The sequence below is a fragment of the Canis lupus genome, chromosome 31 (genome assembly GCF_011100685.1).
Source record: "Canis lupus familiaris isolate Mischka breed German Shepherd chromosome 31, alternate assembly UU_Cfam_GSD_1.0, whole genome shotgun sequence".
Lineage (NCBI taxonomy): Eukaryota > Metazoa > Chordata > Mammalia > Carnivora > Canidae > Canis > Canis lupus.
In genome coordinates, this window is record NC_049252.1 from 24,824,200 (window position 1) to 24,850,346 (window position 26,147).

A 26,147-nucleotide genomic window follows, 5' to 3' on the forward strand; every position below is an offset into this window, starting at 1 on the left:
ATTATCCTTGAAGTTATGAAAATGTGATAGAGCCGTAGCATCTTATTTTCCTTAACATTTTGAAAGCAAAAACATCAAATGGTAACTGTATTAAAACAAATTGTACATGTTGAACAGAGAGCAGAAGTTATTTCCAAATTGAAGTACAGGAAGCTTTAAAATGCTTGTTCATCCTTTATCAGCATTACTGAATGAATCAGCAAGTTGCAAAGGTCAGCAAACCTTTATTTTGAATTACAACAACAGCATGTATTTCCAAGAATATGGCAAAATTCAGGTATAACATAGGAATCTAAATCTGATGTTAATAAATTAACAGAATTTTAGATGTGGAAGGTTCCTTGTGTGGTACTGTTGCCTTTTAGGTTTGAGAAATGTTAGAAGATCACTAACAGATGTTAGACGGCTCTGTGCCATTCCTTAATCATTATGTTATTGGGTAAAAAGGGATTACTGACCTCTTAGATCGCTTTCCGAATTAGGAAAATTGATTTTCAGATTAACTTCCTGTAGCACCCCATACTGATGAGGCCAAGGTCATGGCATCGTTCTTCAGGCAAGTCTGTTGTATTGGCTGTGTTTATAATTGCCAAGTCTTGTTCTTCTTTGGCCAGTTGTCCTATAGATCTGTTTCTAGCTCCCAGAGGTGGGCTCCCTTTTGCTGCTCCTGATTCTTGGAAAAGCTATCCAAGGACTTTTCTCTGAGTGCTTGGCTTAGGGGCACTGCTCCTATATATGCTAGAATAACTGATTGCACAGTGTTTGGGAGACCATGTAGATGATCCAGGTTTTGTATTTGTAGTAAGTATGTGAATTCATTCATTCAAAAGCAAGTTCCTACATTGAGTCAGGTACGGTTATGTCATGTGATTGAGTTATGGCAGTAAACAAGTCAAGGGAGAGTTTGACATTTAAGCTAAGATCTGAAAGGTGAGGGGTTAGCCGGCTGAGGATTAGGAGGAGTGCAGGTGGCAGGCACAGCATGTTCAGACGCCCTGAGGTTGAAAGGAACTGGTTCTTCAGGATGGAAGGAAGGATGGTGAGGCTGGAGAATAGCAAGAGAGGGAGACAAAGGCTTGAGATGAGGCTGGATTAATTCAGGTCTGGAGGATAGGCTAAGGATTTAGAATTGATCTTAAGGAATTTGGAAGACACGTTAGGTGGCAAGGGAGAAATCACTTTGTTGTGGGAGAATTGAAGAGGATCTAGAGGGGCTTGGGGGGGATGAAGCTTTTGTTATTACTATCATTATTAAGAGCAGCTGGTATTTACTATTTGTTTGCTATAGGCCAGGCACTATGCTAAACTCTACCCTCATTGTCCATGTAGACCTCACGACAATCCAGTGAGGAGATGGTGGTGTTATTCCCGTTTTACAGGTGAGGAAACCAAGACCTAGCAAGGTGAAGCAGCTAGCCGAAAGGTCATAAAGCTAGGAAATGGCAGAGCTGAGATTTGAACTTAGACAATGTGTGATTCTAGACTGTGTATTAGCCACCGGACTGTGTTTTCCATGCCTGAGATGATGGTCATTAGTGGTTCTTGAAATTGAGTGGATCACAACTAGAATTTTTTTTTTTAATAGAACAGAGTAGAAATGAGAGTACTTTGCACTAGCAAGGATAAAATATTGATATATGAAACTTAGTTTCACTTTTATTTAATATATTTGTACATGTGTGGGCTTATAAGCCATTACAAAAGGCTGAGCAGCATTTGTCTAGACAAGAGCCAGTGATGGCTTGGACCAGAACTGTGGCAGTGCAGATGGAGAGAAGTGGGTCTCAGTGTTTAGAGGCAGAGGGTAGCAGGTCTCAGTAAGAGATTGGCTACAGGGGCTAAAGAAGGTATCCAGATGCGTCTCTGGGAGCAAGACCAGTCATGATATGCACATGCCTTTAAGTGAGACACTTTTTTTTTTTTTAAGATTTTATTTATTTATTCATGAGAGACACACAGAGAGAGGCAGAGACATAGTCAGAGGAAGAAGCAGGTGTCCTACAGGGAGCCTAATTTGGGACTCGATCCCAGGACCCCAGGATCATGACCTGCGCCGAAGGGAGATGCTCAACCACTGAGCCACCCAGGTGTTCCAAGTGGGACACTTCTTAGAGGGGTCCTCTTCAGTGACTGTTTGTTGTACTACCTGGATCTCTGGCTTCTCTCAGCTGTAGCTGATGGGGCTTGAGGTTGGCATATCACCCAAGCTGTATCTCACAGCAAATCTGTAAGCTGGCTGTGAACTTATGAAGTGGACCTGTCACCCCGAACTGCCTAAACAGGAGGGTTGAGCCAAGAATATCCTTTGTGGAATTCGAGGTGCGTAGTAGCAGTTGAGGCCACAGGTGGGCTGACGGCAGCTCCAAAGTGAAGGTATGGGAACTGTTTGGGCTGTAGTTTCCTTGAGGATCCAGAGTACCTTTAGGTTGCAGTGTTAAAGAGTCCAGAATCCTCTTTTTGAAGTTCAGGCCCAGTTCATTTGCTTTTGGCTTCCTCAGAGGCCCATTTCCCTATTTTTGTGCACAGCCTTTTAGTAATACGTGGCTCCCCACAGTACTGCAGTGACTTTCTATTCTGTGTGTTCAGCAGATACTAACTGGAGACAAATATGGAGCAGTCAGGTGCTTGGTACAAATCCTCATTTTGACTGCGGCCAAGATATTTCTTACTGAGCCTCGGTTTCCTTCTCTGTGAGGTTGGGATGATATAAGAGCATCCATGACATAGGACTATGGTGGAGAGTATATAAGATGAGCTATGTCAGCACCTCAGGCCAGTGCCTGGTACAGAATGATAGTTTAATGGATATTTGCTGTTAGTTGTTAGTGTCTTTGGGATAGTTTCTTGAGAGACTTAAACGTATTTATTAGCAAAGTCCAATGAGAAGAAGCTAGCATAAAGAGAGAAATTGGATGTAGGTGAGAAGAGAGTGTGAGAAGAGAGTGTTAAGAGAAGGTACTGGGTTCCAGAGAAGCAAGGATGGCATGAGGTTAGGAGCAGACATTAAGGATTGTTTTTAACGTGAGAGGGAACTGTGGAGGTGGTAGAGGGTAGTATTTTCTGAGATTGGATCCCAGTTATGGTTGTCTACTGGGAGAGACACTCATTGAGGAAAAAAGGAAGACTGTTGTCGAGAAGGGGGATATCAGGGTACACAAAAGTACTGGATAACAATGCTGAATCCTTGAAATCGCACACCACAATTTTATGGTGACACCAGCCTATAGGTTTTTATAGTTTTGCCTGCCTGTGTGGTGGTTGGCAGAATGACAAGATGTAAAAGTAAGATTAGTCAAGTTTTAAGGGTTTGCAAGGCAGATGCCAGAAAAGAATAAAGAGGCGGGGGACTTGGGTGCAGGGGCAGAGTATGGAAAGCTGTTGAGTCGAGCTTGGCTGGGGAAGGTACACAGTCTTAGAGACAGTGGAGGGCAGTGGTCTGTGTGCTATCACAACATACAGTGTACATGACCTCTCTGAATGACAGTTCTTCCTTACTATTCCTAACTTTAATTCCTTGTGTTGATAACTGAAATATTAAGACCAATCACTAAGGGGAATTTACTACTCTTTCGAAAGGGCACCACCCAAAAGTCGAGTTAGTTCTAGGATCTAACTTTGAAGCTGCCATGATTTTATGTGGTGTGCTGAATCAGTAAATGGTAGGTTGTGAGTCTTAACCTGGGGTAGAGTTTAACCACATAATGAGACATTTTATTTTCATTGACTACTTCTGAGGAACTTAACATTTTAGCTATATTGAGCACTTCAAAGATAAACACATAAGTAGGATAGAATTTATAGATGCATTTCATGTGTTTGTGACTAAAACCGCCCGTCTTTGAGGCAGAAGTCACCCGTGATCTGGGCCTGGTGTGCCTGAACTTTAGTAGTCCTCTTGTCTCCTTTCATTTTTGTTGGCATATAGAGAGTCTGGAAACAATAACGTTTATTCAGTCACTGAACTTTTGAGAACCTTCTTGTTTCAGGCAGTGACTTAGTTCAGAAGAACAAAAGTCAATGACGGGATTGATACCTGTGAGGAGTTTCTCAGCCTGGTCATCATGCCATAGTGGGGTATGCACACACAGCTTGGGGGGTGCTCACCACTGCCCATTGGGCTCTGGAAGAAAATACCAGAACTTAACTTCTAATCTCTTACTTTCAGTCTCTGTGTGTTTTATAATATGTAATATATAAGAATAGTAGTAGTACATGATTAAAAATATATAGACATACATATATTGTGGCTATCCTCTTTTGCTAGTAGTTGGTACATGCTCAAAAAATGGTGGGCAGTTATATGTCATAACTGAAAACGAATTCAAAATGTATTTTAAAATGCATATACGTTTTTGATAACTTATGTTTGAACATTTTGAGAAAACCAAGAGATTCTGTGTATGGTAAAGCATGTTCTTAATGGTGAAATAGTTGTACTTGTTGCCTCTGTTTTGTAGTGTAAAGTAAGACTTATTACATAAAAAGACTTGTTAAGATCTGGCTTGACAAATTTGAGGTTTTTTTTCTCATGCCATTTTCTTCTTTATGTTGGAGGAACTTTACCTTATGTACAGTGTGTCTCTTCTTATAAAGCACCAAAGCCTCCTACCAGCTGTCAAATGTTGGGGAAAGGGGTAGGGAAATGGTGGAATGCCATATGCTTGCTCCACTGTCAGGCCCATCCCAAGGGTCAGGGGAACTACGCACATAGGCCCATTAACGTCATAAAGCAACAGGATTGGGATGCCACCCAGAAATTTCCTGGACCTGGTCTGTTTGCTCATTGGAGGTGTTTTCTCAATGTGAAATGTCTCACTTTCAGAGAGCTCTGAAATCCTTGGTTCAAAAAGTTCTTCCCTCCCTCATCCTGAGATCCTTTTTCCTAAAATTAGAAAAACTAAAACTTGCTGTGAAGAACATATTTTAAACGAAATGATAAATGTGTCTTAGGTTCTCTAGAGGCTTTTGTTTTCATTTCGTTTTTGAGATGAGTATTTTAAGTTATCTTTGACACTGTCATTTAAAAATACTTTTAACGATTATTTAAGTGCAATCTTACATGTATTTTTGCAGGATTGATGACGACTAGAAGCATGCTTTCACTGGACTTCCCGACACCATTTGTTATGCAGAATGTCTCTGAGTGAGAGCGCGGTTTTTGCCTATGAATCTTCGGTGCACAGCACCAATGTCTTGCTCAGCCTCAACGACCAGCGGAAGAAGGACGTGCTGTGCGACATCACTGTCCTCGTGGAGGGCCAGCGGTTCCGCGCCCACCGGTCTGTGCTGGCGGCATGTAGCAGTTACCTCCACTCGAGAATTGTAGGCCAGGCCGATGCAGAGCTTAACATTACTCTACCAGAAGAGGTGGGAAAGGGGTCCATGTTTCTGGAAGTCACCCTGATTTTAATTTAATTGAACCTAATTAAATCTCTTTATAGTTATAAAATTAAAAATAAAAATGTCCTTCTTGTCATATGGCTGAGGAGCCATTCCCTGATTCTGCAACTCATTGCTTTAACTTTTCTCATGGAAATTATGACATTTCACATGTAGAATTGTTAGTTTAGTTTTTTGAATTGTTCGTTTTGGATGTTAGTTATCAATACTTAGCAGTTGAATAACTTGACCCATTGTTATGTTACTTTTTTTTTTTTTTTTTTTAGAGAGAGAGAGAAAGAGAGTGCACATACACGTAAGGGAGGGGCAGAGGGAGAGGGAGAAAGAGAATCTTAAGCAGGCTCCTTGTCCAGCATAGAGCCTGTGGCAGGGATTGATCTCACTACTCTGAGATCCCGACCTGAGCTGAAATCAAGCGTTGGTCGCCTAATGGAGTGAGCCACCCAGGCACCACCCCTCATCCTCTTTTTTTTTTTTTTTTTAAGATTTTATTATTTATTCATGAGAATACACAGAGAGGAGAGAGAGGCAGAGGCACAGGCGGAGGGAGAAGCAGGCTCCATGCAGGGAGCCCGATGCGGGACTCCATCTGGGGTCTCCAGGGTCACGCCCTGGGATGAAGGCAGGTGCTAAACCGCTGAGCCACCCGGGCTGCCCTCATCCTCTTTTTTTAATGTAGGCTCCACACCTAGTGTGGAGCCCAGTGTTGGGGTTTGAATTCACAACTGTGAGATCCAGACCTGGGCTGAGATCAAGAGTCAGATGCTTCACTGACTGAGCCACCCAGGCACCCTGTGTTATTTTTTGATAAAATGGCCAAAGCAAGGCACAGCCAGTAGATTATAGATATTGGGAAAGGTCATGCTCAGAGTGGCCACCCTATGTCATATTCTCTCCCTTTGGATCTTTTCCTGTGATGGGAAACTGAGTGGGTTTAGGGTTCTAGGGATCATCCATTTTTCTAAGACAAGGCCTCATGGAAAGTAGGTACTCCATAAGTGTCCTGTTCCTCCTTTCTTCTTTCTTGAGTTTGTTTCTATGCATTGGTAAACAAAAGATGATTTTGTGTCATAAAGCTTGGTTTTATGCATCTGTTTCCCATCAGCCTATTGTGGAGCTCAAGCACCTAAATGTTTCTATCCTTGTTATGTCCTGCCTCAGGAGACCTCTCACAGGACTGGAAAGCACTCTTCTTAGGATAGCTTGCTTTTATTTAATTAGTAACTGCAACTAGAAGAGCGTTGAGCCGTGTGGAATTGGGACACAAATCAGAAGTTGTTAAGAGGAGTTTGTAGAACTTGTTCTGTTTATGACAGATCTCTGTGAGATACTCTGTGATGGATACTAAGCCTACAGTTTAGCTTATGCTGGCCACCATCCTTCTGTGAAATTTTAGCTATAGTTTGGGGAATCAACAGATTATCAGTTCTGTGTCAGAGGTCAGTGAATAAGGGAATACCAAGAAAATGATAATGACCAGTTACAGGTTAGCCATTACTTTTTAAAAGTAGCAGCACATGTCATAATGGCAGTTTAATGTCTTTACCTCATGTGAATAGAACTGTAATTCATGCATCTTTAAGAGTGGAATCTATAAAGTAAAGGCTATGGTTCCAATGAATGGGTGTGATAAGCATGCTTTTCCAGACTCCTAGTAGCTTTACGTTTTCTGGAAGAATATTTTTACATACCAAATTAAAAATACCCGTTGTGTAATGATCACAAATAAGTTATTCATCTCTCTATTCCCCTTCTACTTTTATCTATTAGACCACTTTCAAGTGATGCATCTGTTTTTATTTTGTATATTAACAGGTGACAGTTAAAGGATTTGAACCTTTAATTCAGTTTGCCTACACTGCCAAGCTGATTTTAAGTAAGGACAATGTGGATGAAGTGTGCAAGTGTGTGGAATTTTTAGGTGTACGTGACATTGAGGAATCCTGCTTTCAGTTTCTCAGATTTAAGTTTTTGGACTCCACTGCTGACCAGCAAGAATGCCTAAAAAAGAAATGCATGCCATCACACTGTCAAAAATCAGACCTTAAATTTTCACTTTTGGACCAGAGGGATTTAGAAATTGACGAAGTGGAGGAATTTTTGGAAAATAAAAATGTCCAGACTCCTCAGTGGAAACTGCATCGGTATCAAGCAAATACAAAAGTATCATCTCCTCTACAAGACAGTGCCAGTCAAACCTGTGAATCCATGTGTTTAGAAAAGGATGCTGCTCTGGCTTTGCCATCTTTATGCCCCAAATACAGAAAATTCCAAAAAGCATTTGGAACTGACAGAGTCCGTACTGTGGAATCCAGCGTCAGAGATGTTCATGCTTCTTCTGTTCAGCCGAATGAGACATCTGAAAATGAGTGTCTGGGAAGAATCCAGGACTGTGCAGATCTGCAGGTGATTTTAAAATGTGAAGAAAGTAAATCAAGCAACAGAACATGAAGAAACCAAGAAGAAAGATCCTGCTTCTCAGTGCCCATCAGAAAAATCAGAAGTGACTCCTTTCCCCCACAACTCGTCTGCAGACCCTCACGGGCTCTATTCTCTGTCCCTTTTACACACCTATGACCAATATGGTGACTTGAATTTTGCTGGAATGCAAAACACAGCAGTGTTAACAGAAAAGCCTTTGTCAGGTACAGAGGTTCGAGAGGAGAAAACATTTGGTGAAAGTCAGGATTTACATTTGAAATCTGACTCTGGCCCCAGGGAAGATAGTAGCCTTGCCTCTAGTGATCGGAGTAGTGTGGAACGCGAAGTCGCAGAACATCTAGCAAAAGGCTTCTGGAGTGACATTGGCAGCACAGACTCTTCTTGCCAAATGCAGTTATCACCTGCTGTGGCCAAAGACAGTTCTGAACAGATCTACTCACAGAAGCGGTCAGAGTGTCCCTGGTTAGGTATCCGGATTAGCGAGAGCCCCGAGCCGGGACAGAGGACTTTTACAACGTTGAGTTCTGTCAACTGCCCTTTTATAAGTACTCTGAGTACCGAAGGCTGTTCAAGCAATTTGGAAATTGGAAACGATGAGTATGCTTCAGAACCCCAGCAGGAGCCTTGCCCATATGCTTGTGTGATTAGCTTGGGGGACGACTCCGAGACCGATACCGAAGGTGACAGCGAACCCTGTTCAGCCAGAGAACAAGAATGTGAGGTGAGGGGAAAATGTGTTCTTAAGTCCTTGCTTTACCACCAGTAATCGGGGTTCACTCTGTGCCAGCTCCTGTTGCACCACTAGGGACATATGAGCAGGCTCAGGGAGGGAGGAGGAAACCCACAGTTATAAAACCGCGTGATCAGTACCAAAAGAGTGACAGAGTTTGAAGGACGTGTTTGTTTATTTCAAGCAGGTATATTTATGTTTGCCCCGGAGAGGATTCACACTTGGGCTGTTGAATTGTTTAAATCAAATACCATGTCCCAGGAGGGGGAAAAAAAATGATTCTGTGATTGGCAAATGGTAACTCCTGGAAAAATGCAACATATATTCCAATCTTATTCATTGCCACAGGATCTCTGGGCCTGGGACTAGTCACTTAGCAATGACTTAGCAGTGACTAGGTGTAGGAATGTGGCTTCTAATGCAGTTTTCTTTGCCTTAGTTTTTTAGAGCCAATTAACTTTTTTTCTTATTTTCCCTTAGCCATTTCAGCTAATAATAATTTAGCATAAGTGACACGTACCTGGTGTGGTGATTAACCACCAAGCATGATCTGTGTACTTTGTGTACAAATGTTTGTATTTGATAGCTGCTTTTCTGTAAAACATTACCATAATTCTGGTGATAATAAAGGCTTGTTCGTTCGTTATCATTTTCTTTAGGTTCCTAGCTATTGGGTGACATGGGTTTAAAAGAGGGACAGAGGTTTTCTTTTGTTTTTTTTTTTTTTTTGTCCCCTTGGCTTTGAAAGGAGGTTATTGGTGATTTAATTTAAGAAGTAAATGTATGCATGAGTTATAGTTACAGATTTATATGCGGCATTTATAAATCCAATGTTTGGAACTATGAAAAGAATGTTAAAAAACAAAGCATTTAAGACATTGAAAAACATTGTATATAATTAGTTTTTGTAAGTTTGAAACAGAAATTAAGTATGTTCTCAGAGAAACTGATCAATGTTTTGTAAGCATTTTGATGATTAGTATAATTGTCAAACAATTTATTTAAAAAATTATATTTTTCCAAATTTAAGTATTTTGGAAATGACTTTAAAATATTCATAAGGCTTTTCTAACCATTTCTATATTGGAAAAAGTGAAATGTGTAGATTTTTAAGTTGAGTTATGTGAAACTACCACTCTCTTGGCAGAAAACTTAATTTTCTGAAATGCTTTAGAAATTATTAGTATAATTATACCAGTGTTAAATCAGCTGCATGGTGATGTAAATCAAAGTATAAAACAGACTTTTTTGTTTGTTTGTTTGTTTGGTTAAACACATTAAAAACACTTTAGAAAGAAGCTTAAAGGTATCTGTGGGTTATTAACATACCCCAGTAAAATAAATTCTATTTTTTTTGTTTTAAATACACGAATATTTGTGTTGTTTTGATTTGCTAAAAAAAAAAAAAAAAAGTGTTCTTCAATTTACTTGTCTTCTGAACTCTTTCTAAAATAGTCTAGAAATATCAAATAACAGTCTTTATTATAAGTGATTACATAGAATTTGGAAATAGAGATCGGTTTTTTTTTTAAGTCTAAATGAAGTTCTCTGGAAAATATAGATGTATACCTTCCTCTTCCTAGATTTAAGTATAACTCCATAGTGCGGCAACAATTACTAATGTTTATTTTACATTCTAGGTAAAACTGCCATTTAATGCACAACGGATAATTTCACTCTCTCGAAATGATTTTCAATCCTTGTTGAAAATGCACAAACTGACTCCAGAACAACTGGATTGTATCCATGATATTCGAAGAAGAAGTAAAAACAGAATTGCTGCACAGCGCTGTCGCAAGAGGAAACTTGACTGCATACAGAATCTTGAATCAGAAATTGAGAAGCTGGTAAGTATATAAGTTTCTTGTTACTTAAATTCCACACATTCATTCTTTTTTATAAAGGAAATCGCTATTTCAATTCCTAAGTCAGATATAATGCTCAAGTATACATTAATTTCAAAATTTACCAATTACCATTTTAAGAAAGCAAATTCTATGACATTTTGAGAAAGTTTAGGAAATAATAAAAAAGAGCGTGTTCGTAGACTATTTTACTTGTATGAGTACTTTACATATTTAGTGTGATATGCTATATTAAGTAAATTGAGAACTATTTCTGGGTGCTTTTTTTAAAATGATACACAAATTAAGGATAATCTTACTGTCTACCTAATTCTTTTTTTTTTTTTTTTAAGATTTTATTTAATTATTAGAGACCGAAGCGGGGAGGCAGAGACACACAGGCAAAGGGAGAAGCAGACTCCATGCAGGGAGCCTGGCATGGGACTTGATCCGGGGTCTCCGGGATCACACCCTGGGCTGAAGGCGGCACTAAACCGCTAAGCCACCGGGGCTGCCCTCTACCTAATTCTTTTTTTAAATATTTTATTTACTTATTTGAGGGAGAGCATGAGAGCGTGAGATAGAGAGCATGAGGTGGAGAGGGGAGGGCCCACAGAGAGAGAGGGAGAGGACAGGCTCCCCCCTGAGCAGGGAGACCCATAACATGGGGCTCGATTCTGGGACCCCAGGATCATGACCCGAGCAGAAGGCAGATGCTTAACCAACTGAACCACCCAGCCCCCATTGTCCACCTAATTCTTAGTGGTTAAGTAAAGATTAGAGAAATAATGAAACACTTTAATCTCTTTGTGCTGTGTTTGGTGTCTCTAAAAGCTAATGTTCTAGTTGTTCATTTAAACGAACTGTAGACTTAAATAACTTGTTTTAGTTGATACCAGAGCAAATAAAACAACATGGATCTTTCATCTATGGAAAAAACTCATAGGCTGGTATAAATAGAAAATTTAAGATCTAATGAGACCCTAAGTGAGAAGAATACTTACTCTATTGAATCTTGTTATTTATTCCAGCATCGAAACACAAATTAAGTGAAAAATGGATTAATTTGCACCCATGTTCTCTGTTCCCCTAGTGGGTTGGCGGAAGGAAGTATCATGAAACAAGACCACTGTGGTTAGAGACAGCAGGGACCCAGCACCTACAAGTAGTAAAAACATTCTTTGAATATTTGGTTTTGAGTCTTTGTTAATTATTGGTGAAAGTTTAAAATTGTGATTGTAGCAAGTCCTCAAACACAAACATTCTAGCAACGGATAGCAATCATACAACAACATTTTAGAAAAAATGTCCAGGAGGTGCATATCCTTATTTAATGCTGTTGTTTTTATCCAGGCTGTTATGATAATGTTGTGATTTCCTCCTTTGAATCCAGAAAGGATTCACACAGAATCCTTTCATCACAGAAAAATAAAAAAAAAAAAGCCAATCTGTGCCTTTATCTACCTTCAGAAAAGTGGAAAATTAAAAACTTTTTCATATATTGTGGTTGGTACCCTGTTTACCTGTTATATTAATTTGGACACTGGCTGTAAACAACAGAAACCATCTGAAGCATGAATGAATGAATCAATGGATTTGTTGTAAGGATACAGGTGTGTCTCATGTAGAAGCCAAAGAATGGAGCAGGCCTTAGAACAAGGAACAAGGAGTAGAAAACTACCAGGAACCCAGAGAATCTTCTCTCTTAGCCTATCTCTGATGCACCTGCTCACACTGCACTCCACAGGGTGACTCTCTGTGCTACTAAGTGCGTATGGGAAGAGTGGCTGCAGTGTGGCTCCTAAATAGTTTCACTCTCCTCTAGGGTCTAGTCCAGACAGACACTATGGTTTTAGTTTGAAATTCCCAAGGAAGTGAGCATCTAATTGGCTTATTTCAGCTCAGTGTCTTCTTCTGTGACGAGAGAGCAAGGACAAATAGAGCAAGGTGGCTGCCAAGAGCCCACTCTGGGCAGGCAGAGCAGATAGCCTGCCAGGGATCTGCTCACGTACGTAGATGTGCACCAGTCTGAGCTCAGCCCAGTCTCTGTCCTCCCCAGTATCACTGGAGAAGGCATGCTAGGTTTTGTGTTTGGGTTTTTTTTTTTTTTTTTTTTAATTTTCTTTTCCTTTTCCTTTTCCTTTTCTTTTCTTTTCTTTTCGTTTCGTTTCGTTTCGTTTCGTTTCGTTTTTTTTGAGCAGAGTGACTTACTTTGTGTTTTAGTTTCCTTGAACTCTGCCCAAGTCCATCATACTGCTTGCAGTTCTAGTGATTTATACAGGCACACTCTAGTTGCAAAGGGTAAGGGGCACTTGTAAAGTTCAGTCTTGCTGCAGATGTCTCAGGTGAAAATAAGCAGAGTATGTGCTATTTATTAGCTTAGAGGAATAAGAAAGCTGGCCCTTTTCCTAGAAGGAAAATAATTTGAGCCTTAACATATTTTATTACATTAAGAGGTTTACTTGGAATTTAGACCCTGGTTATTGGATGATGTTATGGGTCTTGTCTTTTGCAAAGAGAGACAGCCATACTTTTATCACAGATTCGTATTTAGTATATGGAGAGCTAAGAATATAGAGGACTATGGCAGATTTTTTTTTTTTTTTTTTAATTTGAGATGACACTCCTGGAAACAGGGACAATAGACAATATAAAATTAAACAGCCATGTAAATATCGCCAATAACTGATTAGGTTAACATATAAATAAATGCATACTATAGGTTGCCATGGTCTGGTAATATTCAGGTGAAGGGTCTCATATTTTAGTAAGCTTTAGCCTCTGGCTATTGGCTATATAATTTTTGTAGTTTGTTCTAAGAGGAATAGGATAATAGACTGGATGGGTCAACACATGAAAAAAAGTGTTTTGATTACAGTAAGAATAGTGATTTAAAATGTCTTCAAGGTAGGTCTGTAGAGTAATGATCATGTATAAAAGAGACTTTAATAGTCTTAATGTGCTGGGAAAGCCAAAGAGTGATGTTAGCTCGAATTCAGTAAATTAATGAGTTGTATTTCTCAACAAGAAGTTCTGTCAGAATCTCACTAGAACCTTTGGAGAAAAAGAAAGAATAAATACACATTTATTTGATGGGTAAATTGATGGTAATTACTTTTAACATTTATTTAAAATTTGATAGTATATTAGAAGTTAGGCATTGATTTAGCATTGCATTTACTATAAGGATTTTGAATATGTATAATCTACAAACCAGTACATGGCTTTTTTTTTTAACCAATAAAGTTCAAGACTCATTCAACTTCTGTTATGTGTTTGGCTTATGAAACTCTTATCTTTATAGAATTCTTTACAAGGTCCATATTTCTTTTTTTTTTTTTTTTACTGGAACATTAATTCAGAAGTTAGGAAACAATAGGTTTCTATACCAGTTTGGCCTCAAGGAAAGGCAACTCTGAAATGAAAGGAACTTAACTTTTTAAAGCAAAGAATTACCAAAGTAGGGACGCCTGGGTGGCTCAGCAGTTGAGGGTCTTGCCTTTGGCTCAGGGCGTGATCCCGGAGTCCCAGGATCGAGTCCCACATCAGGCTCTTTGCCTGGAACCTGCTTCTCCCTCTGCCTGTGTCTCTGCTCAGTGCCCCCCCCCCCCCCCCCCCCCCGTCTATCATGAATAAATAAAATCTTAAAAAAAAAAAAAAAAAAGAATGACCAAAGTGTATTTTTCTTAGATGGCATCAAATATTGATTGATATCAACTTACAAGTGATCAGAAGTTCGAATAGTCACAAAAGCACTTGAACTCATATTGAGATGTGCAGACATTTTGTTTCATTGCCCTTGTTATTGTGATAGAATAGGAGTACAGAGACCACATCTGGCCTTAGTGTTTTGCATCTTGTGGGGAAGATTGCAGTATTTCATTAAAAATAAACCTGTTTAGCACAGGTTAATAATAAACCACATGCTACTGGCTGCTTACCCATATGCACACTGCCATCTCCAAACACACCCACTGGGCCCTTCTGGAATTTGCCCGTTGCCATTCCGTGATACCTTTGAGCAGCACACCTTGAAATGTGGTCTGTGGACCATTGGCATCAGAGTTATCTGGGGATGTCCTTAAAAAATGCACTTTCCTAAAAAAAAAAAAAAAAAAAAAATAAGAAAACGCACATTTCTTAGTCCTACCCCAGACCCATGAGAGGGGCCCCAGATGCACGTATTTTATAAATGTTTCCAGGGAAAATCTTTGTGCACATCAAAATTTGAGAGCCTGTTGGACTGGGACAGAATGTTCAGACAGAGGCTGGAGTCAAACAGCTGGAAAGTCTGCCTGGCCACTTTGGTAGCTTTATGGCCTGGGGAAATTTTTTGCCTCTAATACCCACATTCCCTCATTGGTGATAAGGGGAATAAGGATAGCATCTCCCTCAGGATGGGTGCAAAGATCACATGACATCAGGGATGGGAAGCTTTTGTATTGCTCAGTACATGTTCAGGGATCAATAAATCTTAGTAGTTGTATTTTTAAATAAAAGTAGTTAGTTCTCTCCTTTCTGTGAGCGTCTGCTAAGCATATTAAATGTGCTGGGTACCAGGAAATCAGAGATAAATGAGATCTAGTCCTTGCCAATAAAATGCTTATATTCTCATAGGGAGCCAAGTTTATGTTCTCAGGTTTTCTTGACATTTGTCTTCCTCCCCTGCATTTTGAAAATTTCAAGCTTTTAGAAAAGTGAAATGAAGGATAAACAACCTCATGTCGATTCAACGATTATTGACATTTTGTCACATTTGCTTCTCTGTTGGTCTTTCTGTGTAGGTGTGTGTTCCTGCTCCAGATGGCTGGTCTGTCTCTCTCTACTGGTCAGTTTGGGACTCTTTTTAGCCACAGTTGATTGATCTTGGTCTCACTGTCTTTTCTCTCTTGGACTCTATTGCTCTTCCTTTATTTTCTGAATCACTTAAAAGCTACCACATTATGACATTTCATCCCTAAATGCTAAAACATGCATATATCTTCTAAACATTCTTACATATTTTTACCAGTATTTTGATCACACCTGAGAAAATTAAGAAATCCTCAATATTATATCTACTCCCTATTCAAATTATCCTCATTGTTCCCAAAATATATTTTATATACACACTTTTTTTGTCTGCCAAACTATGATCCAATCATCACAGAACACTTTGGGTTATACCATTTTAGTCTCTTGGTTTGGGGCCCCTCCACCCCTTTTAAAAAATCACAGTAACTTTTTGAGGAGTCCAGGCCAGATTTCTTTAAAATGCCCCACTTTTAATATTTGTCTGATTTTTTTCCCCTTGGTTTTAGTTCATTCCTCCATATCACATAAATCATGAAAGTTTAAGTTATTGAATGGAAATGAAATGTGCATTGGTGTCGTGTCCTTTCTGTTGCATTGCGTGGTGGGGCATGCCCTGTCCGTGTGTCCACCTGAGTAGATGGAAATTGGTAGATCATTTTCCAGATTATATCTTTTGCCTCTGGGACTCTTCAGTAATCTGTGGAGTGTTACTGAGGTCCTTTAGGAATATCCTGTTCCCCACTACTACATTTTTTTGTATTATGGTGTATATTGGTGGTATTTATTTATTTATTTATTTATTTATTTATTTTTTTTGGTGGTCTTTATAATACATGTTGCAAGATAGTGACTCTTCTACTTCTGTGGTTCATTCTACTTAACACTCGTGCTTAATTGATATTCCTCTTTTATTTTTATTTATTTTTTTGGATTTATTTATTTATTTATAAGACATTTATTTATTTATTCATTCATTCATTCATTCATGAGAGACCGAGAGAGAGAGAGAGGGAGAGAGAGAGGCAGAGACACAGGCAGAGGGAGAAGCAGGCTCCATGCAGGGAGCCTGACGTGGGATTTGATCCCGGGTCTCCAGAATCACGCCCTGGGCCGAAGGTGGCGCTAAACCGCTGAGCCACCCAGGCTGCCCTGGTATTCCTCTCTTAAAAAGAACTTTTCTTTCCTCCTGTTTTCCCTCCCTCCTACCACACTCTTTTAGTGTCACTATGGACTCAGATTAATTTTTTTCCTAATTTAATTTCTTGCAGTCCATAATTGTCATTTGTTTTTTGATGTTGATATTTTGTCAGTCTTGGCCAGAGAGAGCCCCCTCAAGCCAGCTGCTCTGTTGTTTTGACACAACCCCATCGGTGGTTCTGTGCCACCTTGGAGTAATATGTCAAGGCTTACCTTGTACCTTGTATGTCCAAAATTTGGAATTCTCTTTCTCCAAAATTCCCTGGTTTCTTTTAGCAGATGTTAAGCTTAAGAAAGCATGCTACCTACTAAGGTATTGCTCCTTCTAGGCTCTTTCCGGGGACAGAGCTGAGAAATGTGTGTGTGTGAAATCATGAGTATAGTCTGTTTCTGTATCATGCTTTGATAAATAAAAGTAAAAAGAATAATAGAAATCATGAGTCCATGTAGATATTTTCTTTTTTTTTTTTTCTTTTTTTTTCCATGTAGATATTTTCAATCAAAATTTAGCAATATAAAGTTTTTGCCTTTGCTTCTATGTTTGTATCTTATCTCCTTCCATTACAGGGAAAATCTTGGCTACCAGTTATATTAATGTATTTTCTGTTTGCTTTATGCAAACATATATTTCTAATATAATGACTACATATTTATAACTATAAAACAAGCAGTAAATGTGTTGTTAAAGTAATAGTAAATGTATGTATTAGTATAAAGCTAATAGTAAATATACCATAAATATATATATTTATGATAGTTATTATTTGTTAAAAATATGTAATTATAATAGTCACAAAATTATATCAATATTACTATTAACAATAAGCAGATGGAGTAAAATTTAAATTTGTTTGCCTTTTTTTGTCCTTAAATATATTCCATAGTATTGAAGTTTAAAGTTTAGAATTTATTTGAAGTAATTTTTTTGTCCATGCCAGCAATTTGATATGTAATGAAATTAGTTTGTTTGTATTTATTACTGTGATTTACTCTTCACATTTTTTTGTGTAATTGTTGAATATATAAAACATTGATATGATTTAAAAGTTAAAACTGGGATCCCTGGGTGGCGCAGCGGTTTGGCGCCTGCCTTTGGCCCAGGGCGCGATCCTGGAGACCCGGGATCGAATCCCACAACGGGCTCCCGGTGCATGGAGCCTGCTTCTCCCTCTGCCTGTGTCTCTGCCTCTCTCTCTCTCTCTCTGTGACTATCATAAATAAAAAAAATAATAATAAAAAGTTTAAAAAAAAATAAAAGTTAAAACTATGTTTAAAAAAATTATATCCAAAGTCTTGATCGCATCTTCTCTATTCATAGCTATTACCTATGGGTAACTTTTTGTTAGTCTCTGAGTTATTTCCTTATGTTTCTTTTCTAAAAACAGCTTAGTATTTTATGTTTTTTCTTATTATTATTTCTGCTACATAAACATTCTGTGTGTACTTTTCTGTATTTTCACTCTTTGCACTTTAAGAAGTGATTTCCGGCAGAGGGTGGGGGGCGGAAGTGATTTCCTGAAAATAATTTTCTTAGTTCAAAAAGGTTATCATTCCTTTTTTGTTGTTGTTGTTTTAAGATTTTATTTATTTAGTTAGAGCATGATGGGGGAGGGGCAGAGGGAGACAGAAAATGTCAAGCAGATTCCATGCTGAGCATGGAGCCCACTGCAGGGCTGGATCCCATGACCCTAAGACCATGACCTATGCCTAAATCAAGAGTTGGACACCTGAACGACTGAGCAACCCAGTTGCCCTGAGGTTGTCATTCCTTTTACAGCTCCATATATTCAGCTGTGACTGTAGCACAGTATCCACATTGTTTTCTTATTGGTGGACATTTGGGACACTGTAAGGAGTAACTTTGTACGTTGCTTTTTCATGTTTAAGGAGATGTGTCTTTAGGATAGAGTCCTAGAAGTAGGATTATTGGATCAAGGGTATATAAATAGGTAACTTCGTTAGATATTAATAAATTCTGCTCAGTAGAGGTTGTAGCATTTTGCCTTCCCACCAGCTGTATCTGTGTATCTGTCTGCCCACAGCCTCAGCAAGGATTTTGTAAACTGCTTTGGGTTTTTTTTTTTTTCCCAGCCTGATAGTGAGAATTGGTATCTCATGGTGGCTTTTATTTCTATTTCTCTTAGTGAAATTGAGCATTTTATTCATACTTTTAAGGGCCACTTGTATATTTCCCGGAACTGTCTGTTTAGAGGCTTTATATCATAAGGGACCATAAATCACTATTCCTAGTAGTGAGTAGTCTTTAACCTAAAAAATAGTTGTGTCACCCTTTATTTAGTGAGGTAGGAGAGGGAGAATATTTAAGGTCATACTGGTGTTTATCTAAAGATATAGAAGTCATAAAATACTTGTCATCTTTATAGTATGTGTAGATTAAGTAGCAGTTCTGATTTCTGGGAGGAAGCTCAAGCATTTATCATTTTGCTTAACCATGTTTAATTTAAAAGGACCACGGGCACTGAGGGGGGCACTTGACGAGATGAGCTCTGGGTGTTATACTGTATGTTGGCAAATCGAACTCCAAAAAAAAAAAAAAAAAAAAACAATTAGCAGTTGACATTTCATTTGTTGCTGTTTAGAAAGGAGACTCATCTCAATCCCAACTTTGATAGAGGAGTTCGTGGTTAGTATTGTTGTGACCCAGAAAAGATACTTCTAATTTTCTTCTGGAAGTTTTGTTTCTGTCTTCTGGATTAGCTTCTGGGAGGACGTAAAAAGGTGTGGGTGCTGATCGCATTAAATGTGTTCTTTCTTGGGCAGGTAGTAGTAGGTCTTGCTCTCACCTTCTAGGCACCTGCGGACCCATTTAATCAGGAGCCTACAACTGACAAACTTTTTGTAACCAAAAATACACTGTGCAACATTGATCGGTTTTATTTACTCTCATATATATAAAATTTTCTTGATTTATACCTATCTTTTCAAAAGAGAACAATTCTATAAGAAAATCTGAACAAATTGGAGAATACTTGACAATATAAAATTAGCTCTATGGGACTTTGGCTCAGGTCATGATCTCGGGAGTCCTGGGATTGAGCTCCATCAGGCTCCCTGCTCAGTGGGGAGCCTGCATGTCTTTCTCCCAATGCCTCTGCCCCTGTTCATGTTCCCTCTCTAATAAATAAATAAAATAAATTTTAAAACATTAAATTTAGTACTTTGATGCTCACTGTACATTTTCTCAAAATATTAGATGGCCTTAAAATATTTCAAAACTATCAATAATTGGGATCCCTGGGTGGCGCAGTGGTTTAGCGCCTGCCTTTGGCCCAGGGCGCGATCCTGGAGACCCGGGATCGAATCCCACGTCAGGCTCCCGGTGCATGGAGCCTGCTTCTCCCTCTGCCTGTGTCTCTGCCTCTCTCTCTCTCTCTCTGTGACTATCATAAAATAAATAAAAATTAAAAAAAAAAAAACTATCAATAATTGGATTCATGTATAATTTTTTTTTTAGAAAAACTTTTTCCTAAAAGTAGCAGCACTTTTGTATAAAGTAAATTTTCTTTTTACCCTCTTAACTATTTTTGTTCCAGAAAAGAATCTATTTAAAAGATTGTCTTTGTGGATTATCACTCTGAAATAAACCATCTAACTGTTAGCTTGCAACCTCTGCTCTACAGAGCCTGCCAACAAGCAGAAAGCCAAGAGAGTTGTCATAAATTTCACAGGGCAAACCTTTGACCTTCTATCAATGTTTATTTATTCTTAATTTATAAATAGCTTGATTATTTGGTTTCCTGGCTCATGCTTGGTTAGAAGCAGTGTGGTAGTAGAACAGGAAGGACAAGGTGAGACATTGATGGAAAGAGACAGCAGTAGCAGCAAGCAAGTGATGATGGACAGAAAGGCAGGAACCAGCAAAACTTTTGAAAACATTCTGCGGTAGACTTTCCTGTTGTAGGGATTTAAAAAATTAAATAGTAATAATAACTACCAAAAATAATTTTTTTGAAGATTCAAAAACTTTTATTTATTTATTTGAGAGATAATAAGAGAGGGCATGAACAGGGGGAAGAGGGAGAAGCAGGCTCCCCACTGAGCAAGGAGCCTATGTGGGGCTCCATCCCAGGACGCCAGGATCATGACCTGAGCCAAAGGCAGACGCACTATTGACTGAGCCACCCCAGAGGGGGCCCCCCCCACTAAAAGAATAATTAAGAAATGCAGAATGTCTCCCCAGATTCTTCATACTTTAGTAACTTACTCACTAGCTCTCTCACTCTGGGCATGTTGAACTCCAGGTCCCATCTATGAAACGGGCTTGTTAGTACTTAAGTCAACAGTCACTGTGTCAATGACATAATTAAGACTGCATATCTGAAAGCATTTAGTACAATATCTGGCACAAAGTAAATGCTCAACAAGTGTTAGTCATCATTAGAGTCCTGCAACGATCTGAGTTGCAGTAGTTATGATTAGTGTACTTGTAGTTTTTTTTGGTTATATTCCATTTCAAATGTCAGGTCCACATTTGTTTACCATCTGCAAATCCAAAAAGCTCCAAAAACCTCACAAGTTTGTCATGAACTGTTTTGACCAGAAAACTGAAGCAGACTGACACTGGGCTATGTCCTTCTTTCTCCCACTTCGTGCGGGATTTGATATTTTAATGTGTTTTATTTAGAAATGTGAAGATGTTTGATAGTCGGGTACCGGCCCAGACCCTGCTAGAGGGATTATGTGTGCATCTGTATTGTCTTTATAAAATCTGAAAGATTCTGAATCCCAAGATACATCTTAGGCCGCAGCGTTCTGGAATGAGGGATTATGGGCCTCTGAGGTACTAAATAAGATTTTTGAGTTGAGTTGAAAGTAAAAATTCCAGGTGATCCCAGTAGATAGGAATGTTTGGTTACCTTAGAAATGTTGATTGAGCTACTAAACACAAGTCATTGTATTCTCTTTCTCACCTCACAGCAAAATGAAAAGGAGAGCTTGTTGAAAGAGAGAGATCACATTTTGTCAACTCTGGGTGAGACGAAGCAGAACCTAACTGGACTTTGCCAGCAAGTCTGTAAAGAAGCAGCTCTCAGTCAAGAACAAATACAGATACTCGCCAAGTACTCGGCTTCAGATTGCCCCCTCTCATTTTTAATTTCTGAAAAAGAAAAAAGTACTCCTGATGGTGAGCTTGCGTTACCGTCACTTTTGAGTTTACCTGAGGGGCCTCCTGCGGGGCCGACTCCGGCCTGCGAGCCAAGCCCTCGCCATCCCAGCGCCAAGGGCAGCGGGTCGGCGGCCTGTGGGCCCGGCCAGGAGCCCCGGGCTGCTGCCAGCACTGCCCCCGAGCAGGCCGGCCTCGTGGAACCTTGCCGGCAGGGCGTGGGCATCTCTGATTTCTGCCAGCAGATGACCGACAAATGTACTACTGATGAGTAAACTTGCATTCACTTCCTTCCCACCACTCATTTTCTACTGCAGTTGTGACGTCTTAAAAGCATAATATAGTTTCTGTCTCTTGACATTATTGTGTTTTAGGTTCTTTTTTTTTTTTTTTTTTTTTTGCCCCCAGTAGTTTTCTGTTAAGGGAATTCCTCTGAAGCCAATCCTGACTTTCCTTGATTTCCATGAGATGCAGAAGTTACATGCCTCCTGGATCCCAGGAAAAACAAAACAAAACAAACCACCTGTGAAAATGTCATAAGGCTTTTAAAAAGCTCATTTTTAAAAGAATAACAACTGTTAGTAATAACTCTTCCCGGTATGCAAAATAAATTTGTGGATGAAAACAGCCCATCAAACAGCAGTCTGACGGCTTGAAGCGTCTGCAGAGTTCCTACTGAAGAAGTCTCCCGTCACAGTCTCGGGATCTGACCTTTTTGCACTACACTGGTTTAAAAGAAGATGCCTCCCTGCGTGATGCTGGTAGAGCTCAGCTCTACCTTGCAGTGGGATGTCAGCTAGCTGGGAAAACTTGTGTAGAATCGCAGTGTGAGAAAGACCTGTCTTGCCTGAATCCTGGAGCTTTGCTCTTCTCCCACTAGAACCAGGGACTGGTTGGCCTGACTGCGACTCCTAAGCTCCTTTGGGGGTAGGTAGGAGGGAGCGGCCCGTGCTTGGCCCACGGAGGACGCTCCTGCTCCTGTGTTGGCTTCAGAAATTCCGGCCCTGTAAACAGTACATAAGTGTCATTTTCCCTCCTTTCTTTTTTCCCTGCAGTCTCTCTACCACATCCGGGGCCCTCATGATCTGTTTCCTGACATTCTTGTCCTTTTGGAAGAAATAGGACTTGGGATACAGTGGCGTGAGGGGATGCACTGGCAGCACTGTTGTAGCCTCCCCAAACTCTTTGAGAATTTCCCAAAATCCAAGGTTGTTGGCCTCCCACCACAGGTCAGCCGTGCAAGAAAACCAGACATCTTTCCACCACGGGGAAAGAAAATTGCTAACATTTATCAGGAGCGGCAGTTCATTTTTCATCCTATTTTTGAAGTCCTGTGGTTTACTTGTAAAAAAGCATTATTGTAGATAAAAATGTATTTACAAACAACCGTGCAGGTTTGTGAAATAGGATGAAACTCAATCTTATTCCACTGCAGGTTGGAATTTGGAAACCAGATTTAATCTTTCTCCCTTCCCCAAATCTGGTGTATAAGGGCACACCAGTCATTTTGACTTGGGCATTTTGTAATCGATCTTTGTGTTCATGCAGTCCTGTTTTAAAATAAAGCTTTTATAATCTCAGCACCTCCCCCGTAACTTTTTCAGTGGTTCTTAGCTATTCTGGTGTTACGGGCTTGTTTGAGAATCAAATAAACCGATAGACTATGAACCTTTTATTACATGTATTCACCTTGGCAGAAACATTTGGAGAGCCTGGTGTTAAAGGGTGGATCGTGTTTGGATTGGAAAGTATTTAATTTCATCAAGATCAGAGACCTTGAGAGACTTTTATCGCTTGCATCCTGAGTCTAGTGGAGGACCTGTGTAGCTAACATGGGAGATAAGCATCCATCCTGCAGGAGCGAGTCTGAAGCAAGTAGACCTTTGCCCTAACAGCATATGGGGACCAGTCTTAATATTTCAGAATTATTTATCAAATGTTACCCTTTTCAGTGGGGAGGTGGGGTGGCTGGGGGAGATATTGCTAGCATATTTTCAGTGGTTGTATGTTATCTCTGTTACTGACTTAGTTGTAAGAGAAAACTTGTTGGGCTTGTTTATTTTCTAGAGGCTTTTTATAAGTATACTTAAGAACTTGTCAGGGAGAGTAATTCTATGATAATGCATCCCATAACTACAAAAGAATTGTGTGTGTATACCATATATATATACACATATATACATACATATATATTATGTATATGTGTGTGTGTGTGTATATATAATATTCTGCCCCCCCCCCCCCCCCCCGTAGCTGTTTCTCTGATACTTGTAATTTTAGATTTTAACTTCAAAGTATAAAATAATATAAAAACTTTTCTGGTTTACAAAATGTAAAATCTTATACAAACCAATGGAATCCTTGATTTCCTACCTCAGTGTACACTCAACTGTTTGTCATATCAGTGTGTGTATGTGCAAATGTCACATAACCTTTTGCTTTAATTGCTACTGTAAATAACTGCTTTGAAAGGTTACTTAATATTTTATGATACAACCTAGTTGTCTCCAGAATTTAAATATGATTTTTAAGACACTTGGTTTAAATTTCTCTCTACATATAAACAGTTTAGCATTAAGGGTTTATTTTAATGATATTCTGATTATTGGCCAAGTGTAATATTTTGTAAAATATAGCATTACTTTTAATAGCCAGCATGTAATACAAGTAACTACACTACCTCATACCTACATGATTTTCAAATTGTAATACAGAGGGACAAAGAGAGAAAAGATTTTATCTTTGTTTTTCGGCCATAAGGTGGGGAAGTTTTCTATATATTGCATAGCATTATACATTTATGCCTATTTTAACATTAACTTCTAAGGAAGTTTTTTTCTAAGAAAGTTTGTTTTGATTTTTTTTTTTTTTAAGGCCGCCGAAGAAGACAAATGACAGGATAATGTATATACAGTGTATATCTTTTCCTTCATGCAGAATTTTGGAAAGGTCGTTTTCAGTTTGTATATGGCATATTTACATGATCACTGTTCTTTATTAATTGGCCTTCTCAGTGCTTGATGATATTTAAAAGACAGTTACGTCTAACTCAGCAAAGTAACAATACCTTAAAATCGCTTTCATTATTTGACTTCTACAGCTATAGCAAATAATCATTTGTTAAATTGTTACATTCAGAACAAACATGGTTATAAATTGAATCCTGGTTCTCCATCTGTAAATTTTATAACATAATTTACTATAGCTTAATACTTAACCACTTTTAAATAAGGAGTTAAATATATTTGATGCAGTAGACGATACAGGTTGCATGTGGACACTTAGCCACATTAACAACTTGGGGAAAAAAAAATCAAACAAATGGCAATGCTATAATTCTCAGGTGAACTTTTTTCAGTTTTGAAACACCTATTTTGAATCTGTAAATATTTTAAGTGTTTTATTAGGCATGTAATAAACTATTCTTTGAAATCTATTATTGGGCAGTTTGAAAATTTAAAGCCATAATGGTAAAAGTTGGCATACTGATGGTGAAATAAACAAATAATAACATCTATTGATTTTTTTGTATCTTTCATAATATAATTTTCTAATGCAATAAAACCACTAAATTTATATATCCATTCCTGTTAAGATCATGATTCATTAAAAGGCAACTTTCATAGTATTTAATTTACATTCTTTCTCATGTGCTCATCCAAATGTAGCAAAATCATAAATGTTAGATCTTGGCGATAAATTGACAGATAAATAAAATGATCTAAAATTGCCTCTTAATTGAATAGAGTTGTACATTCCATTTCCATTTTCTCACTTTTTATGTGAATTTACTAATTTAAAGGTTTTGATCAAAAGCAGTATGACTAATGGAATTTTTTTTTGTATATTTTTTTACTGGAGTTTGATTTGCCAACATATAGCATAACACTCAGTCCTCATCCCGTCAAGTGGACGAACGGAATTTCTATGAGAGACTCTTCCATCGTTTATTATGCCTGAAAAAAAATATTCCCAGCACTCAAATGGTTGAGGAAGCACAGATTTTATCCTGGCTACTGATTTACTCAATCTCCATCTTCAGATAGAGATGTAGGGCTTTTTTTAAGGGAGTGCTAGGGCTTTTAAGGGGGTACTGTCTCTGTTAATCCTTTAATTAATTCATTCATTAATTAATTTTTTAAAAGTAGACTTCACGTCCAGCATGGATCACAATGTGGGGCTTGAACTCATGACCCTGAGCTCAAGTCCTGAGCTGAGATCTAGAGACAGATGCTTAACCAACTGAGCCACCCAGCTGGTTCATACTCTTAATTTTTAAAGATTTATCTGCTGAGTCACCTCTACTAGGTCCCATTCAACCTCTTCTCTCCTCTCCTCTCCTTCCCTCCCCTCCCCTCCCTCTCCTCTCCCTTTTCTTTATTTATTCATGAAAGACACACCGAGAGAGAGGCAGAAACATAGGCAGAGAGAAGCACACTCCATGCAGGGAGCCTGATGTGGGACTCGATCCCAGCACTCCAGGATCACACCCTGAGCTGAAAGCAGAAGCTCAACCTCTGAGCCACTCAGGCGTCCCAGGTGCCATTCAACTTCTAATTAGGCCTTGTAATCCAACTTTGAGGAATTGCTCAGAGCTACTGGCAGTCCAGAGCAT

General features: G+C 38.9%; 1 protein-coding gene across 1 annotated transcript in view; it reads left to right on the plus strand.

The window, feature by feature from the left end:
• BACH1 (BTB domain and CNC homolog 1) overlaps positions 1-25,275 on the plus strand; it is a 41,979-nt gene extending 16,704 nt beyond the window's left edge. Inside the window, 5 exon segments of the mRNA XM_038581311.1 lie at positions 5,074-5,367; positions 7,216-7,833; positions 7,835-8,563; positions 10,213-10,419; positions 21,346-25,275. Coding sequence (XP_038437239.1) covers positions 5,134-5,367; positions 7,216-7,833; positions 7,835-8,563; positions 10,213-10,419; positions 21,346-21,807 — 2,250 coding nt within the window. The 5' untranslated portion in view covers positions 5,074-5,133 and the 3' untranslated portion in view covers positions 21,808-25,275.
• The last annotated feature ends 872 nt before the right edge of the window (positions 25,276-26,147 follow it).